The sequence below is a fragment of the Catharus ustulatus genome, chromosome 2, assembly GCF_009819885.2.
Source record: "Catharus ustulatus isolate bCatUst1 chromosome 2, bCatUst1.pri.v2, whole genome shotgun sequence".
NCBI classification, from domain to species: Eukaryota; Metazoa; Chordata; class Aves; order Passeriformes; family Turdidae; genus Catharus; species Catharus ustulatus.
In genome coordinates, this window is record NC_046222.1 from 99,423,800 (window position 1) to 99,439,874 (window position 16,075).

The window sequence follows — 16,075 nt, forward strand, 5'->3', positions numbered from 1 at the left end:
AGGGAGAGATCATCAAGGAGTCATTAGTACTCATAGAAACAGAGAGATGAGTATGATACAGGACTGGTTTTGGAATGGTGAATGAAAGGAGAGGACATATACCAACAAGACACAAAACTCGTCTCAGAGACCTATTGACTGCATTCACTGAATCTTATGTGCGTTAAACACATACATCACATGCAGAAATCTACACCATAGACATCTAAACTGAGCTCTGAGTCTGGAGCTGAACTCCTGATCTAAGAGTTCTTATCCAAGGTCAGTGATGACTTGTCCTGGATGTGTACTTCACCAGAATATGGAACTGGGTTAAGGCTAAGGCATGTACCCACACCAAAGCCTGGAAATGCTCCTGAGCTTCTCAACACATAATAATGATATAATCTTTTTTCCATCCAACAATTTGAGTCCATTGAAGACACTGATAAAAGTCCTCTCTCACATTACCTCAAGATTTTTGTTCTGTTGCAACTGTGCTTCTGCTGGAAAACTGTTGCTGAAGTACTACTGTTGGTGGAACAGTAAAAGTTTTAACTTAGTTTAGTTTTAAGGTAAGCCAAAAATTATTTGGGCTTGCCTTAATATGCTTGGCTGCAAATTAAAGAAATTCAGCAGCCACTACATTGAACAGCTGAACCAGCTTTGCACTGAGGGTGGAAAACCACATGTCAGGGGATGGAAAGGACAGCTGGGAGCAGGAAGTGTCACAGCCATCACTAGATGAGCCTCACACTTGTGATTCAGCACCCTCACTGCTCCTGAACTTAACACACTGCTCTTACAAATATGCAGTTCTGAGCAATAGGCTTTCCCATTTACATCCCCAGCAGTATGTCATCTGCATAACAGTAACTGAAGAGTCTAGGTGATACTAGAACACCTATATTGTACAAGAATTGCATCAGTATTAGAAAAAACATCATAAAGCATCATAGGAACTCTTGGCAGTTATTGGTTCTTTCCCATAATGTAAGGTACAGGGGAAAACTGAGTTAATTTCAGTTAAACTGCCTGGCAGTAAAACCATGGAAAATCTGAATAAAATTGACCTAATGCTTCTAAGAAATAGCTAAGTATTTCCCAAATCTAAACTGCTGTACTAAATTCAAATAATGGAACTTATTACATAAGACCTACCCCGGCAGAGCTCTTTAGCATTTGGTCAGAATAGCCCAAAGGGGTGGCTAGAGGTGAGAAATGTAAAGTCAGGCTGAAAAAAAACCAAAAGCATTTTCCTTCCTGATTCTCATTTTCAGGAGACATCCTATTTGCTTGAGACTCCAGCATTGTGCCCAAACTGTCTCCTAGCTCCATCTCCCTTTAAAAGCCATGCTTCTAAATTCTCTATAGACCTGATCACCAACCATCTCTACAATTCCCCAGTGATTTATGGACTCATACTCCTATTTTAGTTAGGCTTTTTCCCAAAAGTGAAAAAATTTCATCCCAAGCACTATACATTTTGAAAAGTATGCAGACTCTCAGATAAAGTTCCAAATACACATCATACAGGGTACATGCATAACTTTTACTTCCGAGGTCACACATCTCAGCACATTTAGTCCAGAATGTTTTAAAACATAAACAATGGCAAGCATCCTCTTTTTCTTTTTTTTTTCCCTTTCCTTTTTCCTTTTTTTTTTCTTTTAGTCCAAACTGAAGGTAGAACAGACATTGACAATAAATTATGAAGATCTTGGTCTTTGGTCAAGGCTAAAACAGGCTGGCAGGGCAGTGATTTTCAACACTGTGGTCCCGCTTCTGCCTTTACCATATGTCTTGTTCTACAAGGGATGAATTTGATTCCTCAGTCTAGTACCATCAAAAAACTTATACACTTGTTCTACTGAGTTAGATGGAGCACTACAACATCTAACCTTGGATGTTTTCATACTCAATCCGGTGCCTTGGCTCCTATATAGCACAGCTTTGAATGGAGGGTTAACCCAAGTCAGAATCACCAGTTTAAAACACCAGATTTGTTCCTTGACTTCCCCTGAGAATGGTTGTGGATCCAGTATGCTGAATTTGCCTCAACAAGCCAGGGGTGATGCTGGGGCAAAGAGCATCACACATCTTATGATATATATATAGCTGACAAGTTAATGGGCCTTAACTTAGGCTCCAGTGAGGTGAGTGCTAGTAATTAGTTATCTACATTGCTTCCTTCAAGAGGCAGCAGAAATACTTTTAGAAGAGGCAGAAACACACCAGTGCTTCCTGTTCTTTGGAAAATAAATATCACCTGGTGAGAGAACAGGAATCCACAAGTTCAAGTTCACATATTAAAAAAAAACAAGGAACTATTTTTAAAAGTGAAAGATACTCCTGCTTGATTCTGATGTACAGATGAACAAATAATTGTTTAGGTTATGATTTATGTAACTTGAATACAAATCACACATTGTATTAAGCTAAGAAAATACATTAATAAATGTGTGAAATGTATGAAAATATCATGTAATGATACACATACAGAAAGCAAAAAACTATTTCTCTGTGTAACTATGTATTGCAATTGCCTGGAATTCTTTCAATACTAATTTGCTTATAGCACCAAATTTTGGGGTTATTTGAGCCAAATGGCTCTTATCCACACACAGGGCTTTAGCTCCCTACCATTTCATTGAGGAAAAAAACCCAAAGCATTTCCCAAAAGTTTCATAGCTTGTACTTTTGGGGTTTTGTTTGGTTTGTTTGAGTTTTTTTCCCAGCGGTAATATACCTTTTGATATGAATGTATTACAGTTTTACTATCAAGGACTTTTTCATGGGCTATATATTACAGAAACTTGTGAGCTTTTGTTTATGTATTTCTATTTCTATGTCCTTGGTGGTAGCTCAGGACTTTACATAAATTATACTTAGCCTCACAAACTTTGTGGAACAATGGAGTCCCAACAGTTCTCCCAGACTATTTTCCCAATGAACATGGACCTAGGTGCAAATCCATGGAAAATTGTAATGAGGTAACTGCTTTTTAAAAAGGGTTTCAGCTTGCTAAATGGAAGTCAGAGTCTTTGTAAGTCTGGACCAGTACATCTTATCTGGGACAACATAAGAAACCTCAAGTAGTGGACGAACCAAACCCATTCTACCATAATGCAGGCTGGTATTCAAACTACTTGGATATTCCTCAGCTTCTCAAATGCTTGAAAGTCAAGGCAGATTTGCAAGTTTGGTCATATATTTCATTACTGTGATTAGCAGACAATTATTCCCCAAGCAGGGAGAAAATTATGTTTCAAAAAAGATAACACATTTTGGACATGGTACTACCCATCATTTCAAAACCTGGCATGGCTAAAGATCTTCAGCATTAACTTTTGTGCCAACATGTGATATCAGAGAGCCTCTCATGTCCTGTCTGATTGCTTAAAATAACACATTGCCATTCCTTTGGGGTTACACCACTACTTATGTTGATATAAATAATGGCCTGTGGTTGAAGCTTCCTTGTAAGATGTTCCATAAAACTTGCTAGGTCTAATTTCAGAAACTTCTTCAGAATGGCATCACCATGACTAAACAAGACACATCTTTTCTCCCTGAAATGTCTGTACCTGTCAGAAAGATTAGTCAATAAAAAGAATATCTGCATGTTAGGATATTTTGATACAAGAATGTTGCCATCACAGCCAGCTAGATAGCATCCGATAGAATAAAAACTACTCCATGGAGAAGCTTTCAGGCTGCTATGTTGGTTTGCTCTGTCTCAGGCTTCTGCTTTCAAGCCAGCATTTACTCTTGATACTTCCTGATGAGAACTGTATTATTTCAGAAAGTATTCTGACACACCCAGCAGACCAAGGAAAACATACAGAAGTTGCACATAAGGCAAGGTCTTCACAGTCACTTTCTACACAGCTGCACTCAGACTATAACCATTTCTTCAGTCCAGCCAAACAGTTACCACAGACACAGATTTATACAGTAAAATCATCAATCTAATTAACAAAGCTAACAGTTCAAAGCTGTTCAGCTATTTTGGTGAGTTCAGTGAAAATTAACGCGATTCCAACCAGATCAGAACTTGGACTTAGATATTGCAGAAGACATGGCACTGGTGAAAGACAGGCTGGTGTCTACAAGAACCAAGGATGTGCAACAGGGTTTCAGCAGCATTTAGCTAATTTAAGCGATGTCTAGCATCTACTGGATGTGGTAAAAATGCACAATACTTCTCAAGATTAAATCTAAAGTTTTATAAAAAAGAAAATATATTCCCTTGCTATAATATAATATAATATAATATAACATAACATAACATAACATAACACAACATAACATAACATAACATAACATAACATAACATAACATAACATAACATAACATAATAGTAAACTACAAAAAGAGACACTCATCTGAAGGTGAATTCACACAAAGTATCACTGATTAACTTCAACCAGACTCTCACCTTGGATATTCAGGACCACGTATATGGTATCTCTAAACTTTTCAGAGCCTAGATAAAGCTTATTTTCCTCTACAGATGTTTGAAATGTCTCTCTGTGTCAAAAGTATTTTACTTTTAGCAAATCAGAAGTTTACTACAGAAGCAAAAGATTTCAATCCAGTAAATTACACATTCATTAAATATGTCAAGGAGGAAAGGAAAGCAGGGAAACAAATAGTTTATTTTTTAGATGAATTTCCAGATCGTGGCATTACAACATTCTCTTCCAGATTCTGCCATTTAATTATTTCACACAACAGTTTAAAAATGCTTTCCTTAGTGTTCTGAATAACACAATTTCTGTTTGCCAACTCAGCGTAATCCTAGCTAACAGAAACAAAAAAATCTGGGCAAAGGTAACTCTAAGGCTGATCTGCTAAAAGCTTCCATAAACAGTGGATGGCAGCGATTTATTCCTAGGGAAAATCTTACTTGACTTCTTGTTTATTAATATGGAAGTGCTGATCTAGGTAAGAAATATATCTATGACTACAAAATCACTTAGCAACAAGAAACTTCTGGAAGCTGGAAGAATCCAGGTAATTCTAATCAACTCTGATCTGTTCTGTTAAATGAGTATATGCTGATACTTTTCAACAGCTTTCATAGAGTTTAGGAGTTAGAGAGAATGCAATACTTTAAAAAGGTAACTGTCTCCAAGCAGTCCATTCTTGCATTTGATCCTCTTTTAACTTCTTAACATTCCTCATTTCTTAGAATGTGTGTTTATTCTCCTCTGAATATGCTACAATTGCCAAATTTCTGGACTTCTACATGACTTTTCATAAAAAAAGTTCCACAACTACATCTGTCTGCGATCTACGAATCTGTGATTGGTTTCACCTATGAAAAATAAATTTTTGCTTGTACCACTCAAATATGTAGAGACAGAGGTCAGGCTGTGGTTCTGGGTAACTGGTGGTTGTCTTGAGAGATGCAGAGACTCAATTTTTGAAAAGAAACTTTCTGCATCCTAACAGCTACAGAAATGAGGTAGGTTAACCATTACTATTTTAATAGTTATTCTGATCCATTATCTTCCACAATCCTGTACAATGAAAGACTTACTTATTTCCTATATAGTCACAGATAATTTGTGTGAAAAACAATCCCATATATATGTTGTTCCTCTTATTCCAGCACTCAGAATAATCATCTTTGTCATACCAGCAACACTTTTGGAGGGAAGATATTTTAACTCCTTTGCTTTTAACCTATTTCCTAGGCAAGAATCCTCTCCCACGTCTTCTATTCCAGAGATTGTGTCTCCTTTACTAGATGCAAGATAGAGAGCAGTAATTAAAATAGAAAGTAAAGATCTGTGATTATGCATGAAAATTATTGTCACTTACAGCACAGCTAACACAATCTTACTGATAGATTATGTCCAAATCCTACATAGTATGATACCTTGATTTTCCTACTTATGTTCTCTACAACTGTGGTGTTTCATTCAATTAAGTCATTTTCTCAAATAGTGAGATGTCATTTGACTGTTTTGTCTTATTTAGAGTGATACAAAAATTGATTTTTCCATCTCAAGAAAAATATAATTTTTTAAGTCTTTTCTTTAACTAAGAAGAAAAAGTAAAGATATTAGTAAGAGATTAAAACAATGAAAAGAAACTTAAGCATCTTATTTAACAACTTAAAAATATTTCAATTTTAGTATGAAGTTTTGAACTATTTCAGTAATTTTTTAAAATCATATTTTCATTTAAAAATGTTATAGTTACTGAAGAAAACATATTCTGAAGGAGCCCATGCATAATTATAGTAAAAAGTAATCTCTTTACTTTTTAGTCACTGATTGAAAATTTTATTAGGTCTAATTTTAATCCAATGTCTCAAATATATTTCCAAAATATATATTTTGGGAATTTCTTTCCAATCTAGGTGTAATAAAAACTATTATTAATCCTGTCTCTCCTTTTCTCAAAGTCTACCTTCTATTTCAGCAGGAATAAATATTAGTCTCACTTCAAACCCAATTCCAGATTTTCATTTTCCTAGAAAAATCTTTTCTTCCACTCTGAGGAATACAGTACACCTCAAATGGCACATTCTAAAATAAGATTTTACTTATCTGTTAATTGTTGTATGTGCACAAATTTACCAGAAATACAGATTTCATACATTTTTGCTTTCCAATCAATATCAAAAAGCAATCATTTTTCTATGTTTTCAGCAAGTTATGGTGATCCTCGGCCTGGATATTACATTTAGTTACTAACAACTGATGTAGGCAGATGGCTACCCAAGCTGAATCATACCTAACCTTATTCAAAGTCATTAGGGAAATTGAACTTCAAACATTGTGACTGAAGCTTGTGTTTATACAGCTTAACTAAGGTTATTTGGTGGGGATTTTAAAAATGTATATTTAAATAAACGGATTACAAGCATCAGTGAGCTAATCTACATAATTTGCTCATCTGCTCAGGATTGTGTGAATTTATCAAACTCTAAAACTGCTAAGTGCCATTGTGTATCAGCAAAGAGGTGAAGAAATCTGACTCTTGTATCATCTAAATGTTGGCTCCCTAAGACCAGTTAGAAGTCCAGGAGCAAAGGGTAGGGATGCCTTGTGCCTGGAATGCACAGACCTCCTAGCAAGCACATTTCAACGAAGATCAGATAGATGGATCGATGAATAGATGGATAGATAGATAGATAGATAGATAGATAGATAGATAGATAGATAGATAGATAGATAGATAGATACAGATCACTTAGCATCACAAACAGTTCCTCTAAGAGTTGTTTTTCTGAGGGCATGTTGTTGATTGCAGTTAAAAGCAAAATTTAGAGTGCCGATTACAGTCTGAACAGAGCTCAGAGCACTAGCAAATACTGGGATAGAGTGACTAGCAGGGAAATTCAGACTGAACACATCTAGTTTAATCCTGTACGAACAGACAGATGTGCTATTTTAATTCTGAAGATTTGATAGAACTGGGACTTGATAGAAAAAATTTCTCCAACAAACAATATTGGTAAGGTCAAGTGTTACTCAGAAGGTTACATTTCGAAACAAGAGAAGAAAAATCATCACAGAGGTGTAGAAACATATTTTACTTCAGCTTTAGAAGGCAATCTTACAGCAACATTTTATTTGTAAAGGAGACAACCACAAGATGGCTCCTTTCATATGATGCAAGCTGAAATAGAAACCATTTCTGATTACACAGGCTGTTTATCTTTTTTCAATCCCTTTCCCAAACAACTGAAACACCAGGCGCCAATCTCAGAAGAAAATATGGTGCCACAATTGTTTTGTTAAATCATAGCTTGGGGAGGAGCATGCTCTTTTTGAGAAGTAAGAACTAAACCCCTCACATACAAGCATCTAATCTCACTGCACAGGGTGCATATTGCAAGAGCACTTGCTAGGCTCAGAGACAGATGTTTCACACTCTTCGCCTTCCTGTGGATTTTTGTTTCCTCTCTTTGTAAGTGGAAATGGCATTTTCACCTTTATTAACTTTCTCATGTGAAGGTTTCTAGATTATTGCATAATTGACCAACCCAGTTTTCCAGATAGGAGTTACTGAATCCAGGTAATCAGCAAGTGAGATTTATATTCACCCTAAATGTCAGTTTCCTTTTTTCCCCCCACTTTGTTTTTATTTTTATAGTCAGGACACAATTTGAAGATGAGGACATCGAAGAGCCTTTCCATTACTGTGGTTCAGGCTCAATATAAATGGAAATGGTTTGGTATTGATTTCTCAACACTACTGTTTTTAACCATAATACTGGTATTTTGCCACTCAAGAAATGTTAATTTTCAGTTAAAACTGGTAAGGAACGTGTGAAAAAGAAAGGCAGTTTGTCAAAAAGCCAAGAACTATAATTAACTCCCTTATCTTTTAGGGACTAGACCTCTCAGCTGAGCACAGCCCAGTGACTCACATGTATGAAGAAAAGTTGCATAGAGGCAGAATTGACAAAGCATTATGATGAAAAAGGTCACTCTTCCCAGGCTCATAAAAGATGGCAGCTTTACAACTGTAGTGCAACAAATCTGTTTTTATTTATTACCCACGAAATCGCATCGTTTCCTAAGCAGCAAAGTTTTTAAAAAGGGCTTCTTTACGCATGAGTAATGATTTTCCCAATGAACTCTTGGTTTGTCTTGCAACCCAACCCTAGTTTATTTAACAGTGAGATTGCTTTCTCCAGGGAAGGCAGTCAGAAATGGGGGATGGGGAAAGGGAGAAGTTGGCTCTGTCTACAGGGCACAGCTGCTCTTTGCTACTAGCCTCCAACAGAGTAATACATCAGTAATTATTTGAAAGTCAGACAGATTCCCTGCTTTTCTTGCCAGACAAAACTCTGAGAACTGAGGAGTGGAAAGGAGGATAAAGGACTTTCAGTTTACTGTTTTTCCACTCATGACTTTTTTTCCATGTTAGCAGCTACTGCTGCCATTAATTTTCTGATCTTTGTACCCCCAGAGGCCTCACTTACTATGCGCTCTCAGTTTTAGCACTTGAGCACCAATGTTTCTAAGTTTATGAAATTAGTTTTTACAAAATGTTTCAGCTGTTTTACCCAATAACTTCCATCTGAAAAAAAAAAAAAAAAGAAAAAGGTATTTATTTCCGATTCTGTTTTAGGAGTGATTTAAATAGAACTTAAGTCTTTGCTAAAGAAAAGTGAAGACAGCCAATTATCTAGATAAGAACAACATATTTCAAGTGGTGCACCACTCAGCTGTGGTTTAATTTAACCAAAAATCAGAAGTAATCTAATCTTTGAACTACTCCCTGAAAATTATGAGTCAGTCTCTATTTACATTGGAAAAATGATGGAAAGTTCCCACCATTACTAAAAAAAAATCATGGCTCTAAGGAAATATCACATTTTCATCGCAGCTGACTGAGAGTTTTAGGGGGGAAAAGGGGGTGAAAAAAAGTAAAAAAAAAAAGAAAAATGGAAGATGAATAACATTTGTCCTTTCGGAAAATCACCCTCAAAGACAGGAAAACAAAATTAAACACAAGTAGCTCCTACAATGACCTACAAGCCCAGAACTAGATTCAGACATAATGCAGGATGCAAACAGTGACTCTGTGACAAACTCCTCCAAAGACAAGAGGTTTTATGGGACTTAGGACCAGACAAAATTTGAGGAACTCCTTATGTGATTGGGCACATCAATTCTAATGACATTTGTGGAGAAGTGTTAGCCTAAGAAGCCTTCAGACTCACAAGGTATCTATCAGCTCTGTGCAGGCATGGCAGAGAACTTTTGTAAACTGATCCTGCTCTGCAGCAGCAGCTGGCAACAGGGACAAATACCCTTGGGCATCTCAAATGGCACTAGAAATGTATGTATGGGCAACTAAATAAAGCCCAAAGTGTTAAGCACTGCAAACTTGCTACAGCAAGAATGGAGGAATTTGAATGACTTCCGTACTTGATTAAATTCTAGAGTACTTTTTACCAACAAACAAACAAACAAACAAACAAAAAACCCAGCCAACAGAAGCAACAGAACCCTGATTTTGCCCAGTACAGTTATAAAATGCTCAATATTCAACCTGTCTGAAAAGAGAAACAGGCAGGCAAATACAATTTATTTGTATCAGAGTGGCACAGAGAAGATAAGTACACTACAGCTAAGTAACAAAGCAAATCCTTTTTCACAAACCACACATTTAAAATCTGTTTACTTTTTAAATATATACTTGCTAGACTAGTGAATATTCAAGAAGTCTTCGTTTATAGACCATTTTACTTCTGTGCCATTAGCCAAAAGAGAACATAAAAGTAAACTTAGCTCAACTAGAGCCAATCTCTTCTTCCACTCCGCTTTGCCTATAAGCTCTTCTGTGTGTTTTGCTGTTTGAAATTTAATTCTGTTAAACGCCCCAGCAAAACATGAAGTCTACCTCCTTGATCTGACAGAAACACAAACAAAGCTTCTCACTTCCCTTAAAAGACCAAGAATAGAACTATGGATGAAATTAATGCAAATAGGACTGCAAATAACTAATTTTTTTCATATATACAAAAATGTGTTCTACTAAGTTTAGCAGGTGAACTCTGAGTAATTTTAAAAATCAAGAATGTATTTTTTAATAAGTAATACCATATTTACAATACTACGTAAAGATTTCAGTGTAAAAAGCATATTAAACGCTAAAGTCTTTTTATAAAACAGAAAATGCAAAGAACCTAAAATGTTACATATTACTGTGCCCCTTTTTTCATAAAAGTTTGTAAATCACAGTTTAACCTATGACTGTTTATTTCTTTGATTATTCTATGTGCAAATAGACCATAATAGCAGGTCAAGGAAACTGAATCTATCATCTAGACAGAAGTTAGAATCACAAAACAGATTAATATTTTATGTATCTGATTTTTTGCACAGTAAGATTGTTGAAAATCCATTTAAGATATGTATTGTTCTATACAAAATCCAGCCACAATAATGACAGAAAAGTACAAAAGAATAAATTAAAATGTAATTGAAATGCAATGTTTAAAAACTCAGAATTTCCATCTCCTCAGTTTCACAAGATATGACAGTAGTTAAAGATTTTATTTCTATTGTATTTAATTAACTTATAAAATCTATTGCCAAAATATTTTAAGGAAGTCAAAAGAAATGCAGAATATCAAAACATACATGCTTTTACATTCATCTGGATAATGATTCACATTTCAAAAAATAGAGAGACAAATGTGATTTCACAAGTCATGTGCCAACTACAGACTGATTAAGGAATCAGTCTCATATAGAGAGCACTGCGCTGTGCTATTTTGGAACTTTTGGTGTAGATCACTAGCATGGAAATAAAAAAGATTGACCTCATAACAAAGAATTTAGTAATGAAACAAGATATACCAGAATTCATTTCCACATGCTGAATTCCTGCACAGCACTGTCAAAACCTCTTCCCCTCTCTGCATTCTCCTTCCCCCTTCACAAAAGAAATGTAGTGGTAGTTGTCTACCTTGTAGGAACTACTAGCAGGTAAACGAAGTCACTGTCCATGAGGGAACTAGCCAGACCCCTGTCTTTGTTTGGTGTGGCAGCTTCTATATCCCTGCACGAGATAAAAACCACATGCAAATCTTGAATATTAATCTTATCAAGGTCAGGAATCTTTAATTTTTGTTCCTCTTCACTACGTTCTCTACATTTATTGTCTTTTATGATAGTAATAAACAATATGTGAACAATTATGTCAGTGCTTAAACACTACAGTATAATAAACAATGCTTTTTTTCAACCTGGGGAACAGTGTTCTTTAATACCAAACATTTCGGTAAGGTCCATTTTTGTGACATAAGCTGTGGTATAGGTTGGGGGTTTTTGTTTTGGTTTGGCTTTTTCCTTGTTTCTTTTTGGGTTTTGCGTGGTTTGTTTTTGTTTGATTTAGTTTGTTTTGGTTTGTTTTCATTTGTCTTTTTTTCTTTCTTTTTTTTTTTTCTTTCAGTTGCTCCATCATATATGATCTGCATTATTTAATCCCCAAACAAGGCATGGAGATACAAAGTGTTAGCATCTGCCTAGCTCTACTTGTGAAAAAAATCCCCATAACCCAGGATCAGAAGTGCATATAGAATGATGAACTTTCAGAGCTTTGACAACAAAGGCCAGGTCCACCATAAAATGGACGTTTTTGTAAGGCAAAGGATAAGGGACTGAACTGAAAGTTGCTGTAGCTGAAAGTACTCCCTCCCCTGGCCAAAGCATTTAGCTTTCCCGTGCTTCAGTGTCACCATCTATAAAAGGGCTGATTAGTAATCCATCTTCCTTTGCACATTATTCTGACATCTATAAAACTTGGCAGCATTCTAGAAGCTGAAGCCATATTTTATTTTGGTGAATATATAATAACATATAGGGGATACAAATATTAGCTGCAGTAATGCCTCATGCTGAAATGCCTTGTCTGTATATTCATATCCCAGTGCTATGTTTTTTACCTCAAAGTACTTTGATCAATTGAGTTTTTTACCACCACTCAGGACAGGATTTTATTATTTCCATTTTGCAGATTAAAAAGAATTAAATAAGTCTTTACAGTTCAAATAAAAAAGATAGCTAAGGCTAAAACAAAAGTTTCTGAAAGCATGATTTCCATCTTCATATTCTGACTTCATACAGCTATTAAAAATACAGTCACATTTCAAGTTAATTATTTTTTAAAAATTTAAATATGTTGATACCAGACTTGTGCTTCTAGTCCTAAAGACAGAAAGCTGTATGTTATTACTTGATTGTGCAGATCAAAACAAGGCTTTGAGAACGCAGAAAAGGTGTTTCATTTTGCTATGATTTTTACAGCCTAAGTCCATGGTTTCCTAGCTCAGGCCATCCTTGTGATATTTTAATGAAAATCTTAAGCCAAATCTCCAGTTTTCTGTTGCAACAGCTTTCTGGAAAGGACCTTCTCTACACGAGAGCAGTACAATCCAATCAAACACCCACTCTTTATCACATCGTGCCTTTCCACAATGAATGAATTCCTTAATCACCTTCTTGAAGGCTAAAAAATTGCCCCACATGCTGGCTGTCCAATTCCTTTTCTAAGATTTTACATATGTGCAAAAAGAGTACTTGCCATGGGATGCGTATGTCAGAGGGACATTTCATGCTGGGCTATAAGCCAAGGTGCTGTTCCTTCTGTGTGCAGGTGTTTTTCTTTATGCTGGAACTCTCTGAACACCGGATACTGTACACACACAGCTTTATATATGCCAAAATGCAAAGAAGTCAAATAAATGTGAGGAATGCCTACAGAATCATTATTTCTGAGAAGTCAGAAGCCTCATATTAAGAAAAAGATATTTCACAGTATCTTAGTGATCAATTTAGCCTGATGTTAAAGAAAAGCCTTTTAAATGCCTGGGTCTCTTGACACTTCTAACATAAATTTATTTGTACCTTCTTTGCGTCAGAATACAATTCCTGGCTTGCATTCCTTAATAATGTGTACTGAAAAAGGAATACTCCTTGACACCTAGAGAAGCTGTGGATGCCCCTTGAAGTGTTCAAGGCCGGATTGGATGGAGATCTGAGCAACCCGGTCTAGTGAAAGGCGTCCCAGCCCATGGTCCCTTCCAATCAAAACCATTCTATGCTTCTGTGATTCCATGATTTTTAGGGACAGGCGAGTGTACTAAATTTAAACACTTGTACTCTTCAATATAATCAATTAAATTTTACTAGTGTCAGAAAAAGTCGTTCACAAATACTTTGGACAGAAAACAATCAGGAGCAACCAACAGAAATTCCTTAAAAATTCTGCGGAGCCGTTACTCAAGGACCGGTTTCTGGTTGCAATTTAAAATCTGGCATTGTCATTTTAACCAGACACTGACAGGGCTATCCTTTGGTTCGCAACCCACTGAGAAGCACAAACCCATGGTGATCTCCGAGTCCTGAGGCACGTCCGTGTTGGACGGGAGCAAACACCACGACAGCCGGTGCCGCCGGCACCTCTTCCTTGCGGGCACACACATGCACACACATATACACAGAGACACACAGACAGACACACACATACACACAGAGACACACATACACAGAGACACACGCACACAGACACAGACACACACACACACACGGGCCGGCGCTGTCACCGCGGCGCCGGAGGAGAACAAAGCGCTCCCGCCCCGTCCCGGCCCCTGCGGCCACACCGGCCCAGGGCGGCGGCGGAGAGAGCGGCTCTGCCGCCTCCACAACGGAAAATCGGGCACGGAGCGAGGAGAGGGAGAGAGGAGAGCGGAATGGAGGAAAAGGGGAAAGGGCGGGGCGCGAGAGAAGGAGGAGGGGGGGAGAAACAGGGAGAGGGAACGAGATGGAAAAAGACGATGAAAGGGTGAGGGAAGGAAAGGGAGTGAGAGACAGAGACAGAGGGAAGGGAGGGTGGGAACGAGGAAAGGCGGAGAGATGGGGAGAGGGAAGGAGGGACAGCCGAAGGAAGGAGGAGGAAGGAGCAAGGACGGGAGGGATGGATGGAAGGAGGGGGCGCCGCGCGCCGCCCCGCTCTGGGTTCCCTGAGGGCCGCCTGGCCCCGCCCCCGGAGGGCGGAGCGTCGCGCGCAGCCCCGCCCCGCTCCCTTTGTGCCGGGGCCGCGCGCGCCAGCCGCAGTCGCCGCCGCTTCCCGCCCGGGCAGCGCGCGCCTGCCCGCTCCTTTTTCCCCTTCTCCCTCCCCCATTCCTTCTCACCGCTCTCCCGTTCGCCATGTCGCTGGGAGCTGGCCCCGAGGCGGGCTTCTCCAGCGAGGAGCTGCTGACCCTGCGCTTCCCCCTGCACCGCGCCTGCCGCGATGGGGACCTGCCCGCCCTGTGCGCGCTGCTCCAGAGCTCGCCCCGCTCCGACCTGGCGGCCGAGGATTCCTTCTATGGCTGGACGCCCATCCACTGGGCCGCGCACTTCGGCAAGGTGGGGCCTGGCCGGGCTCGGCCGGCGGCGGGAGCGGGGGTGGGTACGGGAAGGAGAAGGGGAAGGAGGGCGCGATTCCCGCTCGCGCGCAACGCGGCGCCATCTTTGCCCCTAGCGCGCGCTGTGCCGGGAGGCGCCGCCGCCCCCTCCCCCCCCCTTTCCTCACCGCCTCCTGCCGCTCCTCAGGGAATCGGGCGGGACGGGAGCGGGCAGCCGTGGCGCTTGGCTCCGTTCCTGTCCCCGCGGTCAGCGAAGCGTGGGTGGCGCAGGTCACGGGGCTGGCGGCACCTGCCGTCTCGGCATCACTCATCCCACCCCCGCTGCCGGCGGCAGCCGCCCCTCTCCCTCCCGGCCGCTTCCCCGGGTGACAGCGGCGGCCCCGCGCTCGGGCCGCCAAACGGCGCCCGGGCCGCCGGCACAGCAGCGGATGGCGAGGAGCAGCCGATCGCCTCCGGACACCCTCGGCGGACGCCGGCCTTGCGGGCTGGAGGCACCGCGACCGCTTCCCCGCCCTCGGCTGATCCTTCTGCCCTGCCGGCTGATCCTCCTGCCCTCCCTCCCGGCTCGCTCCGCGCTTTGTCTGCGCGCTCTGGTCGCCATCCGTGTCGTGCTCAGGCTCCGCACCTGGAGACCGCTGTGTTGTGGTGCCCGTGTTATGACAACCGCCTCCTTAGGAGTTTGGGCAGAAGGTGCTTGTTGTGCCTGTAAGGCACTCCTCTTTTGCCTTCAGTGGGAAAAATAAATTGCGGTTGGTTCATATGTATGGAATTTTCTGCACTGGCGTCGTTGCATTGCAGAAAAGACCGAAATATAAGTAGCTACGCTAACTTCGCATCTAATAAGGAGTGGTATTCTAATTTCTCGATTTTTGTACATGCGTTTCTGATGCAGTAAGTGTCTCAGACTATGCAGAATTCCAGCCTGGAGGGTTGCGATCTGGATTCTTTCTCCTCATTGATTTGTCTGAGTTCAGAATTCGAGGGGCTTTTGTTCTTGTTCTCCCTCCCATTTCCCATATACTTCTATTTGCTTATTGGTTGTGTGCCAGAGGAGGAAGATTGATGTATTTAGGCAGTTGTCATGGTTTATAAAAGGACCGTAGGGAGATGATTTCTATACATTATGTGATCTTATCTGTAGTTGCTTCTTTTAGTTAGATAAGTAGTCTTCCAGTCCTAAAACAAAATAAAACAAAAAGCCCT

At 39.8% G+C, this 16,075-nt stretch overlaps 1 protein-coding gene across 1 annotated transcript in view; it reads left to right on the forward strand.

Annotated features, from left to right (window-relative positions):
* Nucleotides 1-14,569: 14,569 nt before the first annotated feature.
* ANKRD10 (ankyrin repeat domain 10) overlaps nucleotides 14,570-16,075 on the forward strand; it is a 37,139-nt gene continuing 35,633 nt past the window's right edge. The window contains exon 1 of the mRNA XM_033051875.2: nucleotides 14,570-14,873. Within this exon, the coding sequence (XP_032907766.1) occupies nucleotides 14,673-14,873 (201 nt within the window). The 5' untranslated portion in view covers nucleotides 14,570-14,672. The remainder of the gene's footprint in view (nucleotides 14,874-16,075) is intronic.